The sequence below is a fragment of the Akebia trifoliata genome, chromosome 10, assembly GCF_017979445.1.
Source record: "Akebia trifoliata isolate Shusen 1 chromosome 10, ASM1797944v1, whole genome shotgun sequence".
Taxonomy (NCBI): domain Eukaryota; kingdom Viridiplantae; phylum Streptophyta; class Magnoliopsida; order Ranunculales; family Lardizabalaceae; genus Akebia; species Akebia trifoliata.
Genome location: NC_141384.1, coordinates 27,098,820 through 27,125,676, shown reverse-complemented (window position 1 = coordinate 27,125,676; position 26,857 = coordinate 27,098,820). Strand labels below are relative to the sequence as shown.

Sequence of the window (26,857 nt, the reverse complement as noted above, 5' to 3'; positions counted from 1 at the left end):
ATGCCCAACTATTTGAACAGATGTGTAATTTAAGGTGTGAATCGCATAGATAGATGGTTCATCCCGTGAAGAGCTTGTTCTATGATTTAACCTAGTAAGTGACATTGTGGATAGTTCTACTTGCTTAGTAAGAGTCTTCTTTGTATTGTAATCATTTTTCCATCTCATGTGTACTCCAAAGACCAAAAAACAAAGATCTTCAGTTGTGAGGAAAAGAGTCGTACACACTTGTCACTACTGGATCATCACTTGTTTTATGGGCACGAGCTTCAAAGATGCCAAGAACCAAGTTCATAGTGGTATCTTCAGTTGGGATGTTTACTTGTCTCTCATTTATTTTGTACTTTAGTTGCCAACAAGTTCACTAGTGATTGTATGTTAAGAAGGTGAAACTCATTGGTTGCCTAAACATTGTAGAAACTCCCTTCCCTTGAGTCGTACAAGAAGTGGCAAGTGGCAACATTTCTCTTTAATCCATTCTAATGCATGGGAGCCATCCCCAATCGCCTTCGTGTTTGGCTTTCGGTATTTTCGTATCTTTTATGGATGATTGCACCAGTTTAACCACTCCGTACTCAATGAAACCACAAGATGAGGAGGCTGATATTTTTCCTTCCTTTCATTAGATGGTTCAAAACCAATAAAATACTTCCGTGAAGGTCCTATGTTCAGAACATGAGAGTGAATTCATCTCTCATCATGTAAGTGACTACCTTAAGGTGCATGGCATTGAGTCTCAAATCACTTGCCAAAAAAATTCATTAAAGGGTGCTTTCTACTCATGGTCCAGTTGGATTGGATTGAAATAGGTAATTTATCTCCAACAATAACAGAGACATCATTCAAAATATAATGTTTCCAATACATTATAGTAGGAAAACCTCGAAGTAGAAGATAGCATCCTCGGTTCATTCATTCTACCAATCCTTGTGCAACAATGGGGATCCACACTTCCCCCACGCTGCTATTTGGGGCCCAAAAGTGCCAAGCAAAGTCTCATTTTTCACTTGAACGACGGTTTTAGGAAGGATCCAAACGACGGATTTTCTAATGCGGCGTGGATGGTGTGGGGCGAGTTGTTGTATGTTGTGTATGGAAGATGGAGAATCATCGGACCACCTCCTAATCCACTGCAAGTTCTCTCAAGCCATTTGGGCTCACTTTTTTAGGTTGTATGGGGTCTCAACATGCTTGCCGAAATCTGTCAAGGACGTTTTTATTGGTTGGTCGTCAATCGGTTACTCATTTAGTGGGCCAAAGAGGACGTTGTGGAGTATTACACCCTTCGCAATTTGTTGGGGGATATGGCTTGAAAGGAATAGGCGTATTTTTGAAGGGAAACGGAAAGAATATTCGGATACGATTATGTCTATCTTGGGTCTCATCTACTGTTGGTCCAAAGTTTACAAGGAGTTTAGGGGACTGTACTTTGAGGACTTTTTGTACAGATGGGATGGGATTTGTTGTTCTATGCGTGTGTAGCTCTCTTTTGTAAGGTCTAACCAAGTTGATCAACTCGACCGACTTGGCTTTGTTTCATTAATACAATACTATTTATCAAAAAAAAAAAAAAGTTAGCCATCTAGTTAAACTAGCATCAGTTTTCACAAATAAAAACTGTTAAAATAACTCTATATGTCCTTTTTAGTCTTTTCCTTCATTTTAGATTATGTAACACCTTTAAAGCCTAATTAGGGCTAATTAATGATTTATCAACTTTTCTCTTAATTCTAACTTGGTATCAGAGCCTCCTTCTCTACCTCCATCGAACTCCTTCTGCAACAAATCCCATCGATCTATTTTTCATTAAAACAACACCATAAAAACATCCTACATGCACACGGGCCACGTAAAGGTCATGTAAGAAACAACAATGTAAAATCAAAACTTAATAGAATGGAAGTGCTATGAGTTCATAAATTGTGACTTATTGAATACAATGTACTGCAAAACAATTTATTCATTAAGTGCAAAGAATATGTCATTTGGATTTACCAAGGAAAGTGAATCTGACAGCCTTGTGTCCACATCCTTGCCACCTAAATCCAGATGAGAAAACTGATTTTAAAAAGATACAGATGTGATTTAAATAACATCAAAATTTTGAACTGAGAGAGTAAAAAGAATGGGAATGGAAATATAAACAAAGTGCAGACACATGGGTAAAAAATTTAATTTAATTTCAAGAATGTGCAATTTACTAGTCTGTGATTCCAGTTTAAAAGATGATATATGTAATCCTTACTAGCACCATCAATGGTCTTCTTTGCACATGACTAACCCACCTCAATCAACTATTTTTTATCACCTACTGGGGATACTCTAAGGTGATGCCCTCATATTTCTTTCCTAGATTGCCAATAATCCATCTACATTTTCATTCTGCACCCTAGCTGTTCTTTATTGTATAGATCAAGACAGATATTGGTTATTAAAAAATTAAAATAAATAAATAAATAAAAACAAAGCAGCAGTTATGTTGGCAAAAGGAAGCACTCAGTGAAAAAGAATGACCCCAGACCAAATTCCAAGAGAAAATTTTTTCTTGCCCCAACAAATCCCATTTTCTTTTAACAAACCACTAGCTAAAGACATGGACAGAACCCCATGTCCTATCTGTGAGTGTCTCTCATCTTCCCTTTATGCTTTTACCAACCAAATGAGAAAAAACTATAGATGAAACTGTAGGAGGAAGACTGCTCTGGCACATAGGTTATAAAAGGCAGATTTCCTCCGGTTCAAAGGTCCTATAAATGAGGGAAAGGCTTTTCTTCTTGTGAAATCTGATTGAGTTCACTAGGTATCCAGCATGCTGCAGCCATACGACAATATACAATACTTTAGATGGTTGTGATTAAGTTTTGGCATGCCATCATCGAGCTTCATTTTATCAAACAAAAATTTTCATATCTTTCAACCTTCAGTGGAAAAAATAACAATCCTTGAACTCATGCTCATGTATATTCTCCTTTATTTAGTTATCTACTCTGGAGGGTGAATAACAAAGAAATTACTCAATAGCAAACTCGCATTTCAAATTAATAGTCCTAATATGAATGGATAAACCCAACAAACATTACAGATGTCCCAACTATCGAGATGCCTATTCCTAGTGGGGAACATTATATAAAAAGATCGCAAGATCAAGATGATGAGCATTATTTCTAATATATGTGAGCTGAGATTAGAGTTTAGTGGAACTATTTTGTGTTATTTTGGACTTTCTTGTATATATTAGCATCATGTGTATTGTGTCTTTTTGTATGTATATGTTTAGAATGTGAGAATTAGTATTTATAATGTAGAAAATTGTCGATCGATATGAAATGTGGTGTTGATGTATGTAACAATCCAAAAAAATGCAGCCTAGACTATCGTTCATCGAAGCTAGCATATCAACAGTCCTGTTAGCTTCTCTAAAAATATGGGTGAAAGAGGCCTCTTGGAATCTTAGGAGAAGGCTCATAATCAAGAGGATCAAGTGGTAAACATGCCAAGGGCAACTCCAAGTGTCATGACAGCATCTTGTATACTTTGTTATAAAGTTCACCGCCATTGGGGAATCAGATTGAATAGTGATTCTCGAGGTATTGGAGGCTGCAGCAAGCCGAATACCTTCAAGGATACCCTATAACTCAAGATGTAAAGCAGACCAAGAAGTATTGCAACCCGCCAATGCAGCTATCACATTACTTTCAAAGTCATGAATGATGGCTCCATAACCTCCTCTTAGAGTAGAAAAAGCCTCATCAGTGTTAATGGTGATCATACCCACTAGTAGTTTTGTCCAAGAACAATAAACTCATCAAAAATGAAAGAAGGAAGCTTGGAACCCCCAAGCATTCATAAAAGACCTGTTGTAGTCCGAGTCTTCAATGAAGTCGATAATATCCTCGAATCTGATTCAAATATCTTCTCAAATATTACAAAATACCAAGTTTGGGTTCTTGTGATTGTTTTAGTAGAGTCGATTGCACCTTCTCTCCAAACATGGTATATAAAAGCATAGAAAACAACTTGTTTGATTATTTGAATAATCAAATGGCCTTTAAAATTGTTGGTAACCCAAGCTATTTCTTCATCCCAAGTACCCAGTACTATGCAAGAAGCATCTATGTGTAATGTTAGCCCAGATACCCTTCGAAAAAAAAGCATTGGCAGAATAGGTGGTTCATGTCCTCTACATGCTCTCTATATAGATTACAAGTAGCATCATCCCTTATCCCCCACTCCTTAAGCTTTTTTAGGGTCTTGAGCCTACCTTTCAAGGCAAGTCAAGTGACAAAACTATGTCTAGGAATATTGGCCTTGTTCCAAACCGAGTAAGCCCAACTTAATCTGGCAGAAGGGAGCAAGGAAGCTTACACTGCTAAGCTAACAAAGAATTTCCCATTTGCATTGCCTTTCCAAATCACCATGTCCAGTTCACTAATGTGGATAGGAACCTGATCAACAAATAGAGATATCTCAAGGAGATGACTTTTTCTACCAATTGGGATACACCACTATCCATTTCGGATAGTAAACAAGACTTTAGCCCTTGGCCCAACTTTAGAGTCGAATGTAAGCTCCTCTCTGAAATATGAATTCAGAATGTTGAAGGGGTGCCACGGGTCATCCCAAAGCTGAGTAGATTTTCCATTACTTATAAGATGTGAGATATTGTTTAAGGTAAACTCCCTAGCCTTGAGAATCTTCCTCTAACTCCAAGAGGCCTCCTTGGAAATTTTCAAAGTCTAGAAGTTCCTACTTTTAAGAAGATGGTGATTGGTCCATCTAAACTAAAGGGAATCTTGGTTCGAACTAATCATCCAAGCATACCAAGAAATGGTTACCTTGTTCCAAGTAGCAATACTAACAATACCAAACCCACCTTCGGTTAAAGGTTTGCAGACATCACTCCAAACCACAGTACTACTACCTTTCTGACTATCTGGCACAGACCAAAGGAACCTAGCTCAAATTTTTTCCATTTCTTTGACTACCTTGGCAGTAAGGATAAAGCAATTGCACCAATAGACTTTGATGCTGAGAAAGACAGATCTAACAAAATCTAGCCTACTTGCATAAGAAAGGAATCTACCTTTCCAAGACTTAACTATCACAGACAGCTTCTCAATCAAAGGCTGGCAATCTCTAAGGATCAATCTAGAAGAGAGCAAAGGGAGCCCCAGGTATCTAACTGGGAGGGACCCTTTCCTAACCTTAAGAACTCTTACTACGTCAGTCACCAAACTTGTCGATATTGACTTCAAGACCAGTGATGTCACTGAATTCAATAATAGTGGAATGGATAGTCTAAGCCTTCTTTAGATCTACTTTGACTACTCCTCTAGACTTAGTCTTCTGCCTGTGGTAATTACGGATAAGTTCGTTAGCTAGAAGTATGTTATCTGTGATGTTCTGGCCTTTGATGAAAGTAGATTGGTTCAGTCGTACAAGCTTGTGAGGCACCTGACTGATCATGTTGGTTAGCACTTTAGAAATAATTTTATACAAGACATTACAACAAGAAATAGGTCTATAATCGGAAAGCACTCTAGGAGAATCAATTTTAGGAATTAAGGATATGTAAGTCGCATTAGTCTCCTTCAACATCTTCTCACTCTTGAAGAAACTCTTAATCACCTTAAGCAGGTCGAGTTTAATGATGTCCCAAGTTTTTTGGTAAAAGCAAGAATCAAATCCATTGGGACAGGAGCCTTGAAGCCATCTATGCTGAAGAGGGCCCTATGAATCTCTAGGTTTTGAAGCTCAACTACCAGAAAGTCTCAATCAACTTGATGGAGATGATTTGGGAAAGTTAGGTTCTCCCTAAGAACATGACTACTAATTGGATTGATAGCTCCCATAAATGATTTAAAGTAGTTGACAACTATAAGATTGCCATCCATGCCAACAATAGTAAACCCTACATAAATCCCTTTTCATATTTTTATTTATTTTTTATTTTTTTATTTTTTTATTTTTTTATTTTTCTTATTTATCTTGAGAATGAGCTTTTAAAATAAGAGGTTCCAACCCGAGGTCACTTCAGCATTATTCTTCTTCAATCTTGCTGGGGTAACACAAAGTGGGACATAGGGCTGACACAATGACGTGGTGGTACACACATGAGTAAAATACATCTATGGTTATGTGTGCACCACCACATCATTTATGACACCCTTGTGTCTTCGTTTGTGTCATTCCAACATTAGTCTTTTTAAAATAATTAAACTTGATATGGTGGAATAAGATGCTTAGAATTTAAGCTTTAGATACTTGAACCTAGGTAGATATGACAACTTTGACCAAAGCTGCCCTCCAATAATGAGCTTGGATATTGGGGCCACCCCAAAACAACTACCCAGGCCCTAACCATAATGAACCATTTCGGCCAATCAATCCCTTGAAACTAATCATAAACGATATGATTTAGAAAATATGTACTTTTTTTTTTTTTTGAATTGAGGTATCTAAGTCTCTTATAGCACCCGACTAATCCTCAATGCCAGTGCAATCCCCTCCCCCCACATGTACCAAGTGATTTCTGGAATAAATCCCTGAGCGTGACTCTTAAGGTGGGATATGAACTCAAGATCTCCGCTTCCTAGGACATGGTCTTGGCTATCAAAATTTTATATATAAAAAAAAACCTAAAATGAAATGATTTATGTTATTAACTAAATTAATAGATACTAAAAAATATATACTGAAACTGATCTAAATCAATCCATCCAACCTAGCTAGTAAATTTTTTGGATAAAAAATATTTGGCTACCTCAAAATTGAGGTCGATTCTGACACATCCTAGCCAAATGGGTACTTGTTAAAAGGGGGATGGAGGTCAAAATTAGATCATGTAATTCAACAAGTACCCAGTCTGAGATCTTTGTTAGTTTGGATTAACCATACAAGGATCCAGTAATATATGTTGTATATGTGAATGTAATTGTAATATTTCCCAATAATTGTAATTATTTTTTGGATTGTAATTTATTATATGTATGCTATGTATTCTAGATTCTAGAGTCATACCTCATATAATTGAAAACTTACTGACTTGAAAACCATTGGATTATGAAAGTTATATTACTATATATAGGTTGATTCAAAGTATTATTTGTTTCAGAATTTTTTGTGTGGGACGTATAAAACGTGTATAAAGTATATGCCACATATTTCCCGTTTAACGAATGTTTGACTGAATTTTTTCAACCCAAAATCGAATAAACTTAAAATTTTCATGTTTCGAATTTTTACCATATTCCGAAGGGATCAGCTGGGCCCTCTTGCCTGGCCCATCCGAAAAGGGTAGGGGGACTTAAATGAGCCTACAAAGGTAGGTTTGGATTCCAAACTTTTGAAACCATTAAATGAGTTGGACTAATGATACTCAATCTGATAGTATATTTTACGTACGTATAATAGTTTTTTTATGTATGATTTTATAACAAAAGATAATTAAAATATATTATTAAATGAAAAAAATTATTATCATGTCTATCCTTCATTTCAATTAGGATGAAAAATTGGAACTTTTTTTTTTTTTTTTTTAAAGTACCTGAAAAAGAATCTGAATTTGGCCCATTTACGTTAGAGTAAGATTTGACACAAAATGGGTTTGGAACTTATCTAAGGTCCGTTTGCCTCTTTAGGACTTGTTTAGGACTCAACCAAATCAGGCCCAAACTCACCCATTAACGGCCCTAGCTACTATTGGCCCCACACCAACTTTTACTAATGCCGCACCAACTCCTATATAAATCTCCAAAGAATTGCAGAGAGTTAATTGGTAGTGTGGTGTTAGAAAAAGTTGGTGAAATACTCTTTTTACCCCTTGAATTTTTTAGGATATTTTAATTTGTATTTTTATTTAAAATAATTATTTTAATAATCAAAAATCAAAATATCTTTCACATCCAAATAAAAATCAGATTTTATAATAAGAAAAATAAGATTACAAATACAGACACCGACTTAAGGGATTTTACTGGTACAAAACAAGATCACTCGGACGAGTCATCTCGGTATACACATAGAGACGATACGAGACGCGAGACCGTGTCGCCGTGCTCCTCTAAAGTTCAAATAGAACCAAGAAACAGAACACCAAAACAGAGTTCAAAATGATCAAAATTCGAGTCACCCAAATTTCTCAGCCTCCCAACCTCTATTGATCTTCTCGATAAATTCTTCAACTCTCCTCCTAAGTTCATCATCATCATCATCGTTTTTGTCTACATTCTCATCAATTGGTTCTTCTTCTTTATCATTATCATCAGTAATCGATACATCTAAGACAGCAAATGAAGATGATTTGATGTTGTTAGATGACAACAAAGCTTCATCTCTTACATTATGATCTGTCAAAGTTGTATCGTTAGTCATGGATGCAGAAACATTATCTGATTCTTGATCAGATGGAATTGAATTGGAGTTCGATCTGGCAATGAACACCAGTACGAGTATGATCAAATTGCAGAAACAGTTGACAAGGAGAGAGTTGGAGGCAACAAGAGAGATCAACTCCAATGTAGAATCTAACATGGTTTTTGAAATTTAACGAGAGGAAGAACAGAGGATGGGAATTGTGTTTCTGTGTGGGGGGTGTGTGGGTGAGTGTGTGTGACAGAAGAAGAAGACGTTTAAGCCATTTTTCCTTATTCTTTAAAAAATAGTATCTAGAAATTGGCTCCGTGACATGCCCCTTGACCACAATCTTCTCTTATAGATTAATGTAAAATGTCCTAAATACCCTCATCTTCAAACTCCAGTGATTTTTCTCCTAAACCACACCAAAGTGATTTCTGACTAATGTTAGAAGCATTTTTATCATTTGGTAGATCCAAGATTTTTTCAAAAAACCTTCACTCTCCTATTCACCGGGGCTATTAGAGTAGCCTTTTTTATTTGATGCAACAAAGTAACAAACTATACGCACCTCCAGACAATCGGGTCATATCCATTATATAAATGGAAACCAACCTATCAAGATGGAGCGAAATGGCGGGTTGACCATAAGGAAAGGAACCCACCACCCATTGATTGCTTCAAAAAATCAACGATTGCCTTGTACCCTATATATGAACTATATGAGGACGTCTTCTATCACCCCCCACCGCACCTAATGCATTATACCCCAATCAACTTGCTCTAGCCCAAAAGGTGAGGTGGATCCCTTCATTGGAGTATTAGGGTTTCAATTTCAATAATAATAATAAGTTCGACGTCAAGAAAGGTTTTATATTCCATAAGTAAATGAGACATACTCATTAGACTTAGTTTGATCCTTTTTTATATCATTAAGGTGGAGAATTGAACCGAGATTTCTCTTTCATTGATGATCCCAAGGCATGACTGCAATCTTGAGACATTTGTAGGAATTTTCCACACCTCGATAGCACATAATTTTTCGATGTCCATCGAACATTTTCACCTCCAATAAGATGTTGAAGGTTAAAATAGATAGAATCCTCCAATTCTCCGAGAGTCCTATCTTGCTTTGAGGTTTAAAGGTCAAAGTAAGCAAAATCTCAAAGTTGAAAGATAAGGGTAAAAAGGATTTATCCAAAAAATTGAAGATGACTGATTTTTTAAAAAAAGAGTAAAATCATAGATTGAAGATGACATTTGGGTCATTTTATTAGTATATTAGAGAAGTCTAAGGTCAAAGGATATATCATCATTGTTAAAAAGCTTTTGGTGGTGAGGGAGGGGGGGGGAGGTCGTTTCAAAAAAGAACAATGATGACGGCATTCATTTTGGGTACGCAGATAATGTGGTAAGGCCACAGAATCCCACTTTTTTTTTTTTCTTTAATTATCCTCGTGGAAAAGCCCATAGTCTTTGTCCTTGTCACGTCAACCGCGTACCTAAATTGCGTGCAGTGGTCCCGTTTTGGGAAAAGTAGGTGTGAAAAGCATCTATCGTTCTGTGCCTACCTCCCTAAATTGCGTGCAGTGGTCCCGTTTTGGGAAAAGTAGGTGTGAAAAGCATCTATCGTTCTGTTCCTACCTCCACATCATGAAAGTGTAAAATGTAGTCCTTCCACTACAACTCTTTTTTTTTATATATAAATTACACTTTGACGCCTTATAATTTGACATAAATTCATGTTAACCGCCTAACATTTTGATAATGGCACTTACCTCACTTTTCATTGTGTTAAATTCAGATGTTATTTTACTATTTTATCTTTTCTTATTATAATATATATATATATATATAAAAAAAATTAAAAATACCCCCATTAATATATTCACACCCTTGCACATGAAGCATGAAACACATTTTTCATTAGAATATTTTTGTTCATCAAAAAGTGAACATTTAAAAAAGAGTGATGATTTTCTAATTTAACTTAACATAACTCAAAAACTCATTAACGTGACATTTGCAGGAACTGTAGATGTTTTCCCTCAGGATACACAACTGCATATGCATGGGGATGTCCAGTCGTGTATCCTGAGAGGAAAAAACCTACAATTCTTGCACATGTCACGTCAATGAGTTTGAGTTAGTATGTTTGAGTTGAGTTAGAAAATCATTTTTTTATGGTAAATAGAAGGAAGAGAGTGTAAGTGAGCCCCTTTGATAATTATAAGGGAGGTAAGTGCAATTGTCAAAATGTTAAGGGGTCGACATATAATTATGTCAAATCACCAAAGGTAAAATTGGTATTTCATCAATACCCTACACATATCGTGATGAAAGTACGAACTAAAGAACAACATTAGCAATTACTAAGGACAAGGGATACTCCGAGCAAGTTAGTAATCCAGTTCAGCCCAGTAGAATGGCAAAACACAAAAAGACGTTTGTCATGCTGGTAGGACGGATTAAATTAATATATTCACACGATCTCATACCTCGCGTATCAAACTCCATGATTCTAGTAGAAATCCCAAGGATATTGGAGTACGATAATGAAGATTCCAATTCAACTTAGGATCCCTTTGATTATAGGATCCCCCATGATCAAATCTCATATAAAGGGGAAACCCTGATGCCAGGGAGATCATACATATTGAAGGAATGACTCAAAGTTACGGATCTTTTTGACTACCTCTTGACTCGATTGAATATTTATTAATCATTTCTGCAATTCTAACTTGATCGTCGAAAGATTATTAGTAAATATCACACCGATGCCATCATGAAAGAGCAAGGAGTACTTTTTCAAAGCAACAAGAGGTAAAACTTGAATTTACCCCTGCAGTGATCATAGTATTAACCAATGTTGGTGCCAACATTTCAGGGTGGAAGAAAAGATCATGTCAGGTCACAATCGGTTTAAAACCTAAATATTGATTTCCAAAACCAGATGTCTTCTTCTACATAATCTTCAACATCTTGATTTTTATTTATTTTTTTAATTTATTTATTTATATCTAATCTTCATTTCCATCCTCTTAACCTACGAAAATTTTAATTTCTTCTTCAATCGTAAGATTCTATCTACTTATTGAACCTTCAAACCTCACGAATTCTTGAACACAATAGGATTTTGTGGTAGAAGAAGGAATTTGGATTGAAAACCCTAATCTTCCATCTTGAGATTCTATTTAACCTTGACAAATTTCTTTTACCATCTTCAATCTCAAGATTCTATATTCTTCTTTAACATTCAAACATCATGAATAGGATAAGGTTTTAATATCTATCCATTATTAGGTTTTGAAGTAGAAACTGATGAAAATTTGGATGGAAAATCATGATTTTTCTACAAAGGATTAATAAGATGAAGTTGAAGGTGATGGATTAAAGAAGAGCTTCAATTGTTTTAAATTACTTTACCATAGAGGTTGAACTGCTTGAAAATAACTTTTTTAGAAGAGTTTCTCAAAAAAGCTGATGGTCTGCACCCAGGGTGGAGAATTGAAATCTCCCAAATCCAGTACACGCCACGTACGGGTGCTACATCCGATCAGATCAGCTTAGCTTGTTGGGTATGATGCATGTTAACTCACAAAATCCAATTAGCCCAATGCTCCATGAACAGATGGCAAGAATCATTGGACTCAATAGATTTGCAAATCTATACAGGTCTTAGAAATATAGAATTGAGCCTCTTAACAGATTGAACCATCGATTTCATTCTAGGTCCAAATGCATCATGGAATCGAACGTATCAAGCATTCTACGATCACAACACTTTATTTTGTGCACCATTATCCTTGTTTTCGTAGAGGTTACTCTAGTTCGTTTGATATTTTTTATTAATACCTTGGGTATCCGGGTCTCTTAGAGCACTCTACTTATCACACAGACTTGTATATCACCCCTTCCACATGTAACAGTTTTACAGGGATGAATTGCAGGGGGAGATCACAAGGGTCTTACACTCTAAAACCCTCATAATGTCTTCCTTTGTGTCGAGGCTTTAACAAACAAACACAAATCAAATATACAATAAATAAATAAAATTATTTTTTTAGAAATCTTATGCTTGTCAAAAAAATTAAATTATAGTGTTAAAAAAAAAAAAATTTAATTAAACATGAATGTTTTAGGGTGTCAGTAAGTGATCTAGTTGTCTCAATGACAAGCAGTATGTTCCCGTAGTATTAGTGACACATCGTATCGGTTAACATCACCCTTATGGTACAGGAAAAATGAATGAATTTGATAGTGGCTTTATGTTCACTTCAAGCTTCAGGTGTCTTTATAAGGTTTATGGTCATATGTAGGACAACCAAAATGATCTACATGCATTGGTCTTAGGAGGACTGCCATTAAGTACTCTGTTAATGTTGCATGTTCTCATATTATTAGTGATAAACCGTCTTGTTACCATGTCCCATTAAGGTTCTTTTTTTCTTTTTCTTTTTCTTTTTCTTTTTCTTTTTTGATAGGTATGTTCCATTAAGGCTCTTGAATAAAGGGGTGAAATTTTTATTTTGACTTTTTACATATGTAACACTCGGGTGACTTTGAGATGCCCAGTATTTGTTCAGGTAATATGTTTTATACGTATGTTAAGGTAATTGTTAGTGACTAATACAATGTCAAGAGAATAACAGAGGTCTATTCATAAAAAACCCATAATAGAAAATTCATGAATATTAACCAAAAGCCTTTAGAGGTATATTCAAAACCAAGAAAATGAAGAAGAAATTATTTTAAAGAAAGTCTACCAATTCAAGTGTGCATATCAGATCTCATACCTCAATGAAAAACATTTCACCAAAAAAAAAATAGTGCTATCTAGTTTCTTGCAACACAAAGGCGTTGATTTTCAGTTTAAGACGATAATGCATCGAGTGTGGAGAGTTGTTCCCACATCCTAGGTTCAAACCCCGTTGAACCCAAACTTCTTATGCTAGCCACTAACCATATTATCTGTCATTAACTTCTAATCAAGCATTTACCAATAATAAAAAAATGCTGGTTCTAAATTCTAATAGTTACACTTGAGCAGTCCTCGAGAGTCTAAATATTGAAATGAACCCATAAAAGATTCACAGTCAGAGAACTTAAAGCAAGATATTTCCATTTTAGGAAGAACATGTATCACATTTAACCTCAAAATGCAGTTCATCAAACACTAAACTGTACCCAAAATTTTATAATACAAAACCAAGGGAAAAAACAGAAGAATTAAAAAAGGAAAAAAAAAAGAGGGGGATTGTTAACCTCAAAGGAAAAGGGAGAGAGAGACGAGCTTACCACGTCAAGGAGAGAGGAAAAAGTCATTAGGGATCAGATTCAATTTATTTATAATAGGTTAGATTGGGTACTCAACTCAAATTTCTAGACTTATTCAGTCAAGGTCCAAAAATGGGTTTTTTTTTTTCTGAATCTTTGAATATATTTTCTCAGACGTTGAAAAATTCGAGTATAGTACGCGAATAATTAGTGAATTAACTAAAAATTGGATGAAGAATCTCAATAAAAACTGTTTGATTAAATGAAACCACAGCCCCAAAAAAATCCCTAGATTCCAAAATCCTCCTCTTCAAACAATTAATAGAACGTCTGTAACTTTCAGGATGAAAAAAAAAAATTACAATTGATGGTTAAGAATTAAGATCACGATTGAAAGTTTCGTTCCGTTTAGGAAATTTTTAAGAATCAAACACTAAACAATGATTCGAATTTTGGTTTGTATTGGGAAGTTAGAATTTTAATCGTTTCAGTACGAACTACGAAGTTGAAAACCTAATCTTGAAAAAAAAAATGTTTTTTTTTCGATTTAAGAAAGCTATCAGCCTCTTTACCATCCAAATTCTGGTTCGATGCAGTAGACACACACACACACAAAAACCCACAGACAGATATATATATATATATATATATATAATATATATATATATATATATAGAGAGAGAGAGAGAGAGAGAGAGAGAGAGAACCTGAGCCTCCACTGAAGCTGAAGCTGCTGCCCTCCTTCCTGATTTGGTTTAAAGCGAAGAGGGATAGGGCTTGTCTCCGTAAAATTCTTTTATGTGAAACTTTTATAAAATCATGTTCAACTCAAGACGGTAAAATTTTTGTCTTTTCGAACACACCCCAAACTCAAGTACTATTTACATATTCTCCCTCAATATTTTTTTTTAATTTTTTTTTTGAAAATTAAGGGGGGGTTAGGCAGACCCCCAACCAGAAAAAAGAAGGACCTTACATTCTTTCATAAACGTACCCACAGGCATCCTTACATATGATGGTCTTAAGATTAGTAGGGAGGCTTAGAGGGTCCAACCTGATGCTACCAGGGGTAGTAAGGTAACTTGCTAAGAAGTCCGCAACTTGATTTGTCTCTCTAAAGCAGAAGGAGAAGTCAATCTTGTGGAACAATAAAACTTTAGCTTTGATGGCTTTGACTATATTCTCTTCTTTCCAAGGGGTCTTGTTTAGTCCATTTATGCAGTCGATAGCTATTTTTGAGTCCGCTCTAACATTCAGGGCCCTAATGTGATAGGAAAGTGCCATGTCCAAACCTTTGAGAATCGCTTGAAGCTCATGGTACAGAACTGATTCCCCATGGGTGGTTTCCGCCAAAGCTCCTATTGTTCTTCCTTGGTCATCTCTGATTATAGCTCCTTCTCCCCCCATATTGCCTCTAAGGGAGCCATCAGTGTTGAGTGCACATTCACCCTGAGTAGGCTTGATCCACTTGCATCTCACAGTGTTCTTTACCTCGAAGCTGGAGTTGATGTTCCATGAGTTCATAAACTCTCTATTTGCAGCGTTGTCTTCAGTGGTTGTATCCATGCTTCTAGTTCTAAGGATGACATCTCTAACAATAAAGTTTTCCAACATATTTGAAGGAAGGAAGCTATTTTTGAAGATTCTTCTGCATCGTTCTAGCCATATATGGTGTATAAATGCATTAAAAGCAAGCTTTTTAACGAGAGAGCATATGGAGTTCCCATTGATGTGGTTACTTAGCCATTCTACCTCGAAATCCCAGTCTCTGTTTAAATGGTTGATGTTACTTTTCTTTAACAATCTCTGCCACAACCCAAAGGCATAGTCACACCCAAGAAATAGGTGGCTTTCATTTTCAGGGGCATTCCTGCAGAAGCAACATTTCGAGTGGTGGGTAATTCCCATGGCCATTAGTCTGTCTTGAGTTTTAAGACCCTTGTTCAATCCGAGCCATGAGGTAGCACTATGTCTCTTGATGTTGTTAGGGAACCAAACTAATTTGTGCCAGTTGACTTGTGGGTTGGGTTGTTGTAAGGCTTTGTAAGCAGATTTCAACGTGAATGTACCTTTCGAGTCCGGTTTCCATATCACTTTGTCTTCTTCAGTGCCATCCAGCTCCAAGGTTCTAATGTTGTCCCATATGGGCCCCAAGGTGGCAGTCATATGCATAGGGAGAGTCCATGATTCTTGACAAATCAAAGAACTCACTTTTGCTTCCCCATGGAGTCTTAATTCTATGCTGGTCTCTTGTTGCCTATTGTGCATTAGGATCCCTACATTGCTCCAAGGATCATGCCATATGTAGGTTTTGTTGCCATCCCCTATTCTATGCCAGATCAACTTTTGAATAGCTTCCCTACTTTGAAGCACTTTCCTCCACATCCATGAAGCTTCAGCGGGAAGGGGGATGGTCCAGAAATGCCTTCCTTTGATCAAGTTTCTTTGGATCCAGCTAACCCATAGGCTTTCCTTGTTTGATGCAATGTCCCAGATCTGCCTAGCTATGGCAGCTTTGTTTTGAAGAGTTAGGTCATGGATACTTAGACCTCCTTCCATTTTATCCCTTACTACCCTTTTCCAACTGATACAATGCATTTTGTTTCCCATGTCAGGCCCTGCCCATAGGAATCTGGAACATAGTCTTTCTAGCTCTTTTAAGACTTTCTTCGGCAACATGAGCACACTAGTCCAGAAGACTTGCATGCTGCTAAGGACAGACTTAATTAGTTCAATTCGGCCAGCCATCGATAGGAATCTTGCCTTCCAAGTATTGATTTTATTGGAGAGTTTGGTAATTAGAGGTTGGCAGTCAGATATCTTTAATCTTGTTGAAGTAAGAGGAATTTCAAGGTATCTTACAGGAAGGTGCCCTTCAGTTATCTGGAGCTCCATGGTTATCTTTCTTTTTTCTCTGTTCTTGATACCTGCGCAGTACACATTGCTTTTGTTCACATTCATCTTGAGCCCGGAGATTTTGCCGAACCAATTCAAAGCCTCATTCACCGCTTCAGCCGAGGAAAGGTTGCCTTTGAAGAAAATCATTAGGTCGTCTGCAAAAATAAGGTGATTGATCTTGGGTTCCTCGCACCTTGCCATTAACTCTAGCTTTCCCTTGTTGGTGAGGTCCATCAATCTATTGGAGAGGAGTTCCATCACAATAACAAATAGGTAAGGGGATAGAGGGTCTCCTTGGCGGATTCCTCTTCTTCCAGGGAAGTAACCTTTGAGGCTGCCATTGATCGAGATAGAGTACATGGGTGAGGACAGGCAGCCCCAAATCCACACAATGAAGTTCTCAGGAAATTTCATTTCTCCAAGCAATAAATGATTACCTCCCAAGATACTGAGTCATAGGCTTTCCTCAGATCAATTTTAGCAACACACTTGGGGGCTCCTCTGTCTCTATGGAAGTTCCTGACAAGCTCGTGGGAGAGCATAATATTATCTCATGTAAATGTTTAATCAGAGGTCAAAAATAATATTTTAATGTTATTGTTGGATGCTATTATTATCTCTTGTATATGCATATGCTACCATTTGGAAATAGTGTAATCTTGTGATTTAAAAATAAATGATTTATAAAAGGTGTATTTGTTACAAAGTTGAAGGTTAAATGTCCTTGATGGAGGGATTTCTTTTTAATTAATCCCTAAGTTTCAGCGCATCTCTCTATAGTCCATTTAGTGAAAAAAAAAAAATTCAATCAGTCCCCAAATCCCACTCCTCACATTTCTCATTATTGAAATGTTGAAACATTCCTAACCGTTCAAACTCACCATTTTCATTCAAAAAAATTTGATGTCCAACATTCTAGTCGAGTTTTGCGGACTCCATTCCAACAGAAAGGATTTAAGAAAGAAGAAGAATTCATTTTCAAAGATTTTTGCACGCCTTTTGAAGATGTATATATATTTTTAAAAAAATAGGATTTTTCAATATTTTACTTCATTTTTGAATAATAATCAACTAAGGATGATTCTTTTAGTTTGAAATCATCTATACAAGTCGTTATGCCAAGTTTTTTATTATCAATCTTTCCATATATTTTATTCCAAAAAACTAAAAAAATTAAAACAAATGGATTTTACCAGTGTCGAGCTCACCACTTTTATTGTTAAGCTCAACATTTTTAAAAATTGTCAAATTCAACAATAAAAAATTTCAACTCGACAATAAAAAGTGGTGAGCTTGGCATCATATAAAAAATTTAGAATATCAACTTCATTCTTCATTTTTGTTATAAATCTTCGAAACAAAAATCACAAAATACATTTAAATGTTCAAAATCAAAAGTATATTATTTCCATTCATCATTCACAGTAAAGATAAAAAATAAAAATCATCGAAAATGATTGCAATCGCCATTTAAAAATCTAAATGTGTGAAGTAGATGAGAAAAAGAGCAGTTTGGATATTTCAAGAACATTATAATGTGAGAAAAGATTGAGGGACCATTAAGTAATAAAAAGTTTATTAAATAGACTATCATGTTACCGCCCAATACTTAGGGGCCACCCGCGAGGTCGTTCCCTCGGTTACTTGGTACATGTTATGTGCAAGAGTAGTACATGCTCCAGGGAGAGTCCCATATGCCTTGGTTCCGGCCGTGGCTCATCCGGTCCCACTTAGTCGGACGTAAGTCCAAACACCGCCGTTATAATAATAAAAAAACAAATTTTCCTATTAAAAAAAATAAGGTTTGAAGATAATTGTTTAAATTTAAAACAGACAATTTATCTTATCTTACCTGTGATCTCCAATAATGATGAATAACTTGCACATTATGAAAGAACAAGAAAAATTATTAAAAGAAAATTTATTTAATATTTATAAAAAAAAAAAAAATTATAACCATAATCCACCACAAATGATTTCATTGCTAAACAATAATTCCCTGTTTTTCCATTGCTTAATTCATAATAATAATATCGAAATCACTGCTTTTGAAAGATTTAGTTCTCAAAAATACATCATTTTCCCATGTCTTCATCATGTATGCCCATTTATAATGAATTAGAAGCCTCTTAATAAGCATTAAGCAATCCTAATACCATGCCTGATAAGGAAAAGAGCAATAGCTCTATCTAAAGTGGAAGAAACCATATATCTATGAACTGATGTTGATGTTTATACTTTTGAAGTAAATATATATATATATATATAATATATATATAATTACTAATCTTGAAAGCAAAGTTCAGCAGACAAACAAACCTCACATATGCCAAGTGCTTCTGGGGTATAAATACATTTTAAGATAAAGGAAGAGTCCAGAAAAGGAATTAATATTTCATTAACTCTAAAAAATCCATGATTCAAGAAGGTTTCTCATAAGAATTCTGATCTCTAAAGTCAGAAAGGGCACTTCGGATCATTTCGGTCACATGGGGTTGCACGAACAAGTGAGTGTTGTCCAGCACATGTATTATGAACTTCTGGGAAGCGGGTAATGAAGCATTCAAATTGATGATAAACTGTGCCATGGGTATGTCACTGCAAGAAACAGCCATAAGCCAAGTCCATTCAGTGACACAAGAAAAATGAATATATATACATTACTCTGTGACATAGCACCTCAAAAATCAGATCAAGTACACAATCCCAACTGTACGACCCTAAAGTGATAAGGTTCTTATCAAATGGTATCATAGCCAACATCAAGTCCGGGTTTAAACTTTGGATCTGGCGACCTGAGGGCCCAAAAAGAAGGGTACCAGAGAGAAGGCCGCCACAAAGTGAGTCATTCAGTGGAAGGGTAGTGAGGTGGGGGCCATTATTGGATGGTTTGGATGTTTGGTACACAAAAACTTCTAGTCATTGAGCAGTGAGGATCCACACTATATTTCACAGAATAAAAGAAGAAATATGCATCCTAAATCGTAAATCATTTTATGATCAATGTACTTTACCATGAGATGAAGAGTCCTTTTGTGGCATTAACCATTATTTACCAGCAACCCCGAAATCAGAGCCTTTGAACTGTACAAGAACCAATAATATCAAGCTATAAAAACTGCATGCTAGCATTTATGAAGTATCATCAAGGATATTTATTTCACATTTTGCTAATAAAAAACAAATCAAGGACTGTCAATTATATGATAAATGTGATGCAAGACCGTGAATGTTACCCTAGGATGATGAATCTAAGATCAGACTTAATTAATGTAAGCAATGTAAATAAAAATCATGAGCTCATTCATTAATAGATATGCAAGAGAATTCAAGCGATAATCAAAAAACAGTCCTAATGTTTGTCACAATCCCACAGTAAAAGCAATTCAAGTACTAACAATAGGTTCCAATGGTAGACAAGTATTCCTCTAGCCTAGGGTCTTGGTTAGATGCCCAAAATAGATTTCTAAGTTCAACTTCAATGCAAAAATATCCAAATAAGTAGTGCTGATCTGTTGGACAGCAAATTAAAAAGATTTGAAAACATTGTAGACTAACAAAATGAGAGGTGATTAGGTTTTGAATGGTTGTTCAGGTGCTGGACAGCAAGTAGGGCTTGGAAAGAAAAAAAAAAGTTTAAGGTGGTTTGGAATGATGCTGTTCGATTAGGGAAGAGTTAGATTGGGTTTCTATGGTTATTAGGGTTAGGTTTCAAAAGGTTTAAGGAATTTCGATGGGGTTTTGGAGTAAGAGAATGAAGTGGCAATTTATGGATGAGTTAAAGGTTAAAATGGAAAATTAAAAAGAGGAAGTGGAAAGAAGATGTTAAGATTACAGGGAAATAGAGAAAAAAGAATGTTATCTTGAACTCACTCCAAAATGGCCTGACCCACACATTGTTAGGAAATCAAAGCTCAATCTCTATAATTATTCACCATTAGAGAAAATTACAACAATAAACTGTTTCTTATAATGTTCTCTAAAGTATAATCTCAGCAATCCAACTAATATAATAAGATCCAATGGTTGTACATAAATTTAAACAACTTAAATAAGACAAAACTAGAAATACCATCTATGTCCCAATCCCGTAACTTTATTTCCCTTGAATTTTCAGAAAACTCATTAAAAAATCATTATAAAGTCATCAAATTGCCCCTAAACACCTATATTAATATCATAGACTAATAAAACATGAAAATAACCCTAAACTAAATAAATAAAAATAGACTCTCTTAAACATAAACTAAATAAAAACATGAAATATAATGACCCAATGAGAAGGGGTGCTTGTCCATACTCCGTCCATCCACGACTCTGAATGTCTTTCCCTCCTCTGGAACACTAATGTCCTCATCAATATGACCACCCTAGAATATATGGGTTGGCCACCTCAAGTCCTCCATGTGGTAGAAAAAAATCTTACCCTATACAAATTTATGCCAAAATAACAACCCATACAGCATTTTGCCTTCTCCAAGTCTATTTGGACACAAAGATTTGAGTACTAATGTACCATAACTTTGTGCTAGATTGGAGCTAAGAAAAACTTGAGTATATCAAGGTCCTTAAACTACAGAAAGCTAATGAATTATGGAAAACCAAACAATAACTTTTCAAGTTCAAATTATATAAAACAACAATAACAATAACAAGATCTAAATCATGCCCTTCAACAGAACTAGATAAATGCAAACTTATATACCTTAAATGCAAACAAGAGCTGATGTTAAACAAAAAGGCCCAACGAAATTTTACCATCATCAACTAACCAAACATCTCTTTCTTATAGGACTAACCCATTTCCTCATTCGATCGACCCATCTCTCACTTTTTCCCAATGTCCCGAAATCTAATAATGATCTGGGCATTCAGTAAGGGAAGTTAAGTCCGAGTAGCAGGAAGCTTCCATTTCGGAATCATGTTCCTGCTTCTAAACAAAAAATAATTCAATTTCTAATTTTCGAAGATGCCTCTGCTTCCAATATATATGCACATCCATATGCTTTCGGTAGTAAAGGGTTATGTACCTCATCTCCACCATGTAGTGCAACATGAGTGAAGATAGGATATAAAATCCATGCTTGGTTGGATTCCATGGATATTGCTTCCATAATCTCTTACACAAATGGAAAAATTTCAACAAATCTTTAAGAAGTGCTCATGCCCCTCACCCCACAACCCCAATCCCACAGATAATATTTCCATAATTTCTAGCACAAATGGAAATTTTTTGACTATCTTCACGTAGTGTTCATGCAACCCCCAACCTTAATTCAAGATTAAATTATATCTAGGCATTATAGTACCACTAATTTTGCCAATTTCTAATAAAAATATCCCAGATTTAGCTCGGGTTCGCAAACCCCACATAAGAAGAGATTCGCCAACATTTATAGAACACGTAATCAGCTAGGCTCACCGCATTTCAGAATATAAAATTTCTTTCAAGAATTTAGACGAACAATTGGAATATAGTTCAGATTACACTTAGGAGTCCTCACTCTTTCCTCATCGCGGCTTCCTGTATCTTAGATTTTATAAAATAAAATAAAATAAAATAAAAACCCTTTAATTTTATTTTTTAAAGATGAGAAATTTCCTACTACATAACATCCAAAATTATTATGATGATCGAAAATCGAATATAAGATTAATATCGACCAAAAAATCTAAGGAAATGGTTTTCGATTTCATACCTGAGAGAGAAAATCAGAAACCCTCGTTCAAGACCTATTGGACTTAATTGAAGAGAAGAAATCCAATGCCCTTTGATGAAGCTGAAGGTGTCGGTCGCAAGAAAAAAAACTCGTGTCCAACGACGTTGAACACTTTTGAAAGGCTGAGATGGAAAGAGATTCCGAGGGAATCTATCTCTAGGAAATCTGTATCTCTTCTGTTCTGTTCAATCATTAAAAAAAACAGTATCTAACATCATTGGACATAAAAAAGTTCGACATAAAATACTTATAACGCGTATTTATCACGGCGTATTTCTACATGGCATATATATAGTGAACGGATCGAGGGACAAATGAAAAAACATATGTAAAAACAATGTAACATTAATAAATTTTCAAAATATGGGTTAGAAGCTTCAGATTGAGCTGATTTTTTGTGAGGATGATCTCTATGTAGGAAGATCATCCGAAAAAAAAAAATCAGTTCAATCTGAAACTTCTAACCCCATTAAAAGTGATTTAGAATGTAAACCGTCGATTTTTTGCCAATTTTTGCTAATGATTTGTAAATCACTTTTGATGGATTCAGAAGTTTCAGATTGAGCTGATTTTTTGTGAGGATGATCTTCTCATCATAGTGACCATCCTCGCAAAAAATCAGCTCAATCCAAAACCTCAAACCCATATTTTGAAAAACCATTGTTTTTACCAAGTAACTTGCCAAATTTTTTGAGACGTTGGATCTTGGCAGATCCAACTGTCTGCAAACGTCTGACGATTTTAAAGATCAAATTATAGATAATTAAAGTTACCCCCCTGTTCAATTTTTAAATTCTTTAAGATATCCCTCCCTACACTCTCTTCTTACTTTCTCTCCCTCTCTCTCTCTCTCACTCTCAAGTTACAGAAAGAGTTCGAAATACGCCAATTTTTTAATCTTCCACAATTTTTTTCTCATTAAACAAGGAAGGCTTCTTTTTTAAGATACCCATTTCAATCCGATAAAAAACTTATCTGAAACAAAACAAAATATATAAAGATTAAAAAATACGATACAAAAAATATATTAATTTCTCTTTATTGTGAAAATAAGAATTTCAGTTCTATCAAAAAGCAACGGTACAACCGAATTCCAGACAGGAAAATATTCAAGCATAATTCAAGTTTTTTCATTTAAAAATTTGGAAAAATATAAAAGAAAAAAAAAAAAAAAAAAGATTTTGTTAACATTTACATTTAAAAATGATTTTTTTTCAATAACTTGATAATAGCTAGTTCAAAATCAAATTAGGAGAAAATTTCTAGAAGTCAAGGTCCAAAATTGGTGATTTTTTTTCTGAATCTTTGAATATATTTTCTCAGAAGTTGAAAAATTCGAGTATAGTACGCAAATAATTAGTGAATTAACTGAAAATTGGTTGAAGAATCTCAATAAAAAACTGTTAGATTAAATGAAAATATAGCCCCCCCCCCCCCCCCCCCCCAAAAAAAAAAAAAAAAAAAATTAAACCCTAGATTCCAGAATCCTCTTATTCAAACAATTACTAGAACATCTGTAACTTTCAGGATGAAAAAAAAAAATTACAATTGATGGTTAAGAATTAAGATCACGATTGAAAGTTTTGTTCCATTTAGGAAATTTTTAAGAATCAAACACTATACAAGGATTCGAATTTTGGTTTGTATTGGGAAGTTAGAATTTTAATCATTTCAGTACGAACTACGAAGTTGAAAACCTAATTTTGAAAAAAAATATTTTTTTTTCTATCGATTTAAGAAAGCTATCAGCCTCTTTACCATCCAAATTCTAGTTCGATCCAGTAGACACACACAGACACACAACCACACACACACACACAGAACCTGAGCCTCCACTGAAGATGAAGCTGCTGTCCTCCCTGATTTGGTTCACAGCAAACTGGGATAGGGTTTAACTTGTTATATGTGAAACTTGTTATAAAATCGATGTTTAACTTAACGGTCTGTTTGGATTGAGAGAAGGGAAGGGAAGAGAAGATATGCAATTTTCTCTTCCTTTCTCCTGTTTGGATTGTTAAGTGGGGAGAGAAGAGAAGAAAAGTAGAGGGAAGAGAGGGAAAAAACGTTAATTTTTGTTCTCTCCAAAAATGGAGAGACAAGGAGGGAAGAGAAGAGAACGAATTTTATATTCCAATGTTGGTATGGGTTGGCCATTTCAAGCCCTCCATGTGGTAGAAAAAAATCTTACCCTATACAAATATATGTCAAAATGACAACCCATACAGCATTTTGCCTTCTACAAGTTTAATTGGACACAAAGATTTGAGTACTAATGCACCATAACGTTGTGCTAGATTGGAGCTAAGAAAAACATGAGTATATCAAGGTCCTTAAACTACAGAACGTTAATGAATTTATAAAAAACCTAACAATAACTTTTCAAGTTCAGATTATGTAAAACAATAATAACAAGATCTAAATCATGCCCTTCAACAGAACTAGATAGATGCAAACTTGTATAACTTAAATGCAAACAAGAGCTGATGTTAAACAAAAGTGCCTAAAGAAATTTTACCATCTTCAACTAACCAAACATCTCTTTCTTATAGGACTAACCCATTTCCTCATTCGATCGACCCATCTCTCACTCTTTCCCAATGTCCCGAAATCTAATAATGATCTAGGCATTCAGTAAGGGAAGTTAAGTCTGAGTAGCAGGAAGCTTCCACTTCGGAATCCTGTTCCCGCTTCTTAACATAAAATAATTCAATTTCTAATTTTCGAAGACGCCTCCACTTCCAATATATACCCACATCCATATGCTTTCGGTAATAAAGGGTTAAGTACCTCATCTCCACCATGTAGTGCAACATGAGTGAAGATAGGATATAAACTCCATGCTTGGTTGGATTCCATGGATATTGCTACCATAATCTCTTGCACAATGGGAAAATTTTCAACGAATCTTTAAGAAGTATTCATGCCCCTCACCCCACAACCCCAATCTCACAGATAGTGTTTCCATAATTTCTAGCACAAATGGAAATTTTTAAACTATCTTCAAGTAGTGTTCATGCAACCCCCCAACCTTCATTCGAGATTAAATTATATCTAGGCATTATAGTGTACCACTAATTTTGCCAATTTCTAATAAAAATATCCTAGATTTAGCTCGGGTTCGCAAATCCCACATAAGAAGAGATTCTCCAACATTTATAGAACACATAATCAGCTGGGCTCACCACATTTCAGAATATAAAATTTCTTTCAAGAATTTAGTCGAACAATTGGAATACAATTCAGATTACACTTAGGAGTCCTCACTCTGTTCTCATCGCGGCTTCCTGTATCTTAGATTTTATAAAAACCCTTTAATTTTTTTTTTTTAAAGAAGAGAAATTTCCTACCACATAACATCTAAAATGATTATGATGATCGAAAATCGAATATATGCTTAATATCGACCAAAAAATCTAAGGAAATGGTTTTCGATTTCATACCTGAGAAAGAGAGAGAGAGAGAATCAGAAACCCAATGCCCTTAGATGAAGCTGAAGGCGTCGGTCGCAAGAAAGAAAACTCTAGTGTCCAACGACGTTGAACACTTTTGAAAGACTGAGATGGAAAGAGATTCCAAGGGAATCTATCTCTAGGATTTCTGTATCTCTTCCGTTCTGTTAAATCATTAAAAAAAGTATCAAACGTCGTTGGACATAGAAAAGTCCGACATAAAATACTTATAACGCGTATTTATCACGGCGTATTTCTACGTGGCATGCTATTGGAGCCCAGCACCAGAAATATATCGACCCTCTTTTGTGGACCCAAGACATTGACTTATGGTTTCTTGTGCCCATGCTGGCAAAATCCAACGGCCAGAAATGTCTTATAAATTCACTTTTGGATGATAATAAAATTATTTTTTTTTTTGACAGGTACTGTAGGACCAACTAGCAGGGCTGAGGTAAGTGGCCTCTTAGAGCACCATATCTAAATAGATATTTCTTATGGTTACAAGTAAGGGTGTAACTTGGTCAGATTTTAAATCGAGAATCAAATCAAATCGATAATTTACAGATTACGAAAATGGAGAATCGATCAATTGAGTTTTATTCTTGGTTCAAGACTTGTATAGAACCAAATTGAATCCATATATAATAAATAAATATATTAATTTATGATGGATAATTTTAAGAGTTAAAACATTTAATGAATTTTTATATAAAATTTTATATTTATTTTTATTCCAATTAATTTTATAGGATATATTGGCAAGCTATGGAATTGAACCAAACCAAACCAATCTTAATTTATTTTTGGTTGGTATTAAGGTCAGTTTGGTTTGATTCATTTCTATTGAAATTCCAACTTAATTTTAATTCTTATTAAATGGAACCTTCTTATGTCGGTACAGTTCTGATTTAGCTACAACCTACGAACTGAACTAAGTTGCACCCCTAGTTAAAAGTTAAAAATGATATATATATATATAGGATCCCTTTCAACAACAAACATTTTAACAAACATTTTGGCAAAACATTTTTCAAAACATGGGTTAGAGGTTTTGGAATAGGCTGATTTTTGGTGAGGATGATCTCTATGGTGAGGAGATCATCATCATCAAAAATCAGCCCATTCCAAAACTTTTAGCCTCATGTTTACAAGTTG

General features: G+C 35.2%; 2 protein-coding genes and 1 pseudogene across 4 annotated transcripts in view; all 3 read right to left on the bottom strand.

Moving 5' to 3' along the window:
• Nucleotides 1-14,390, bottom strand: part of LOC147393527 (putative rRNA-processing protein EBP2 homolog pseudogene) — a 45,790-nt pseudogene extending 31,400 nt beyond the window's left edge. The window contains exon 1 of the transcript XR_015182035.1: nucleotides 14,360-14,390. The product of XR_015182035.1 is annotated as a putative rRNA-processing protein EBP2 homolog pseudogene (transcript). The remainder of the gene's footprint in view (nucleotides 1-14,359) is intronic.
• The window catches only part of LOC147393526 (general transcription and DNA repair factor IIH subunit TFB5), a 44,251-nt gene extending 21,910 nt beyond the window's left edge, over nucleotides 1-22,341 (bottom strand). The window contains exon 1 of the mRNA XM_086455617.1: nucleotides 22,230-22,341. The gene's annotated coding sequence lies outside the window, so the exon portion shown is untranslated. The remainder of the gene's footprint in view (nucleotides 1-22,229) is intronic.
• LOC147393525 (general transcription and DNA repair factor IIH subunit TFB5) lies at nucleotides 18,905-25,832 on the bottom strand. 2 transcript variants are annotated; one of them, XM_086455616.1, is made up of 3 exons: nucleotides 25,691-25,832; nucleotides 19,545-19,614; nucleotides 18,905-19,128 (listed from the first exon to the last, which is right to left on the bottom strand). In XM_086455616.1, exons 2-3 carry the CDS (start codon nucleotides 19,577-19,579, stop codon nucleotides 18,951-18,953), a joined length of 213 nt encoding a protein of 70 aa, XP_086311742.1. In that variant the 5' UTR covers nucleotides 19,580-19,614; nucleotides 25,691-25,832; the 3' UTR covers nucleotides 18,905-18,950. The 2 variants fall into 2 exon arrangements, with proteins under 2 accessions (XP_086311742.1, XP_086311741.1); XM_086455615.1 differs by lacking the exon at nucleotides 25,691-25,832 and adding an exon at nucleotides 22,230-22,373.
• Nucleotides 25,833-26,857: the final 1,025 nt, after the last annotated feature.

What these genes read in the sequence shown, in the direction of transcription:
- LOC147393525 (XM_086455616.1), bottom strand. Translation starts at nt 19,579, where the DNA reads ATGGTTAATGCCACAAAAGGACTCTTCATCTCATG. An exon ending in AAAGGACTCTTCATCTCATG is followed by an intron (nt 19,129 to 19,544) that starts GTAAAGTACATT and finishes TGTTTCTTGCAG; the next exon opens with TGACATACCCATGGCACAGT.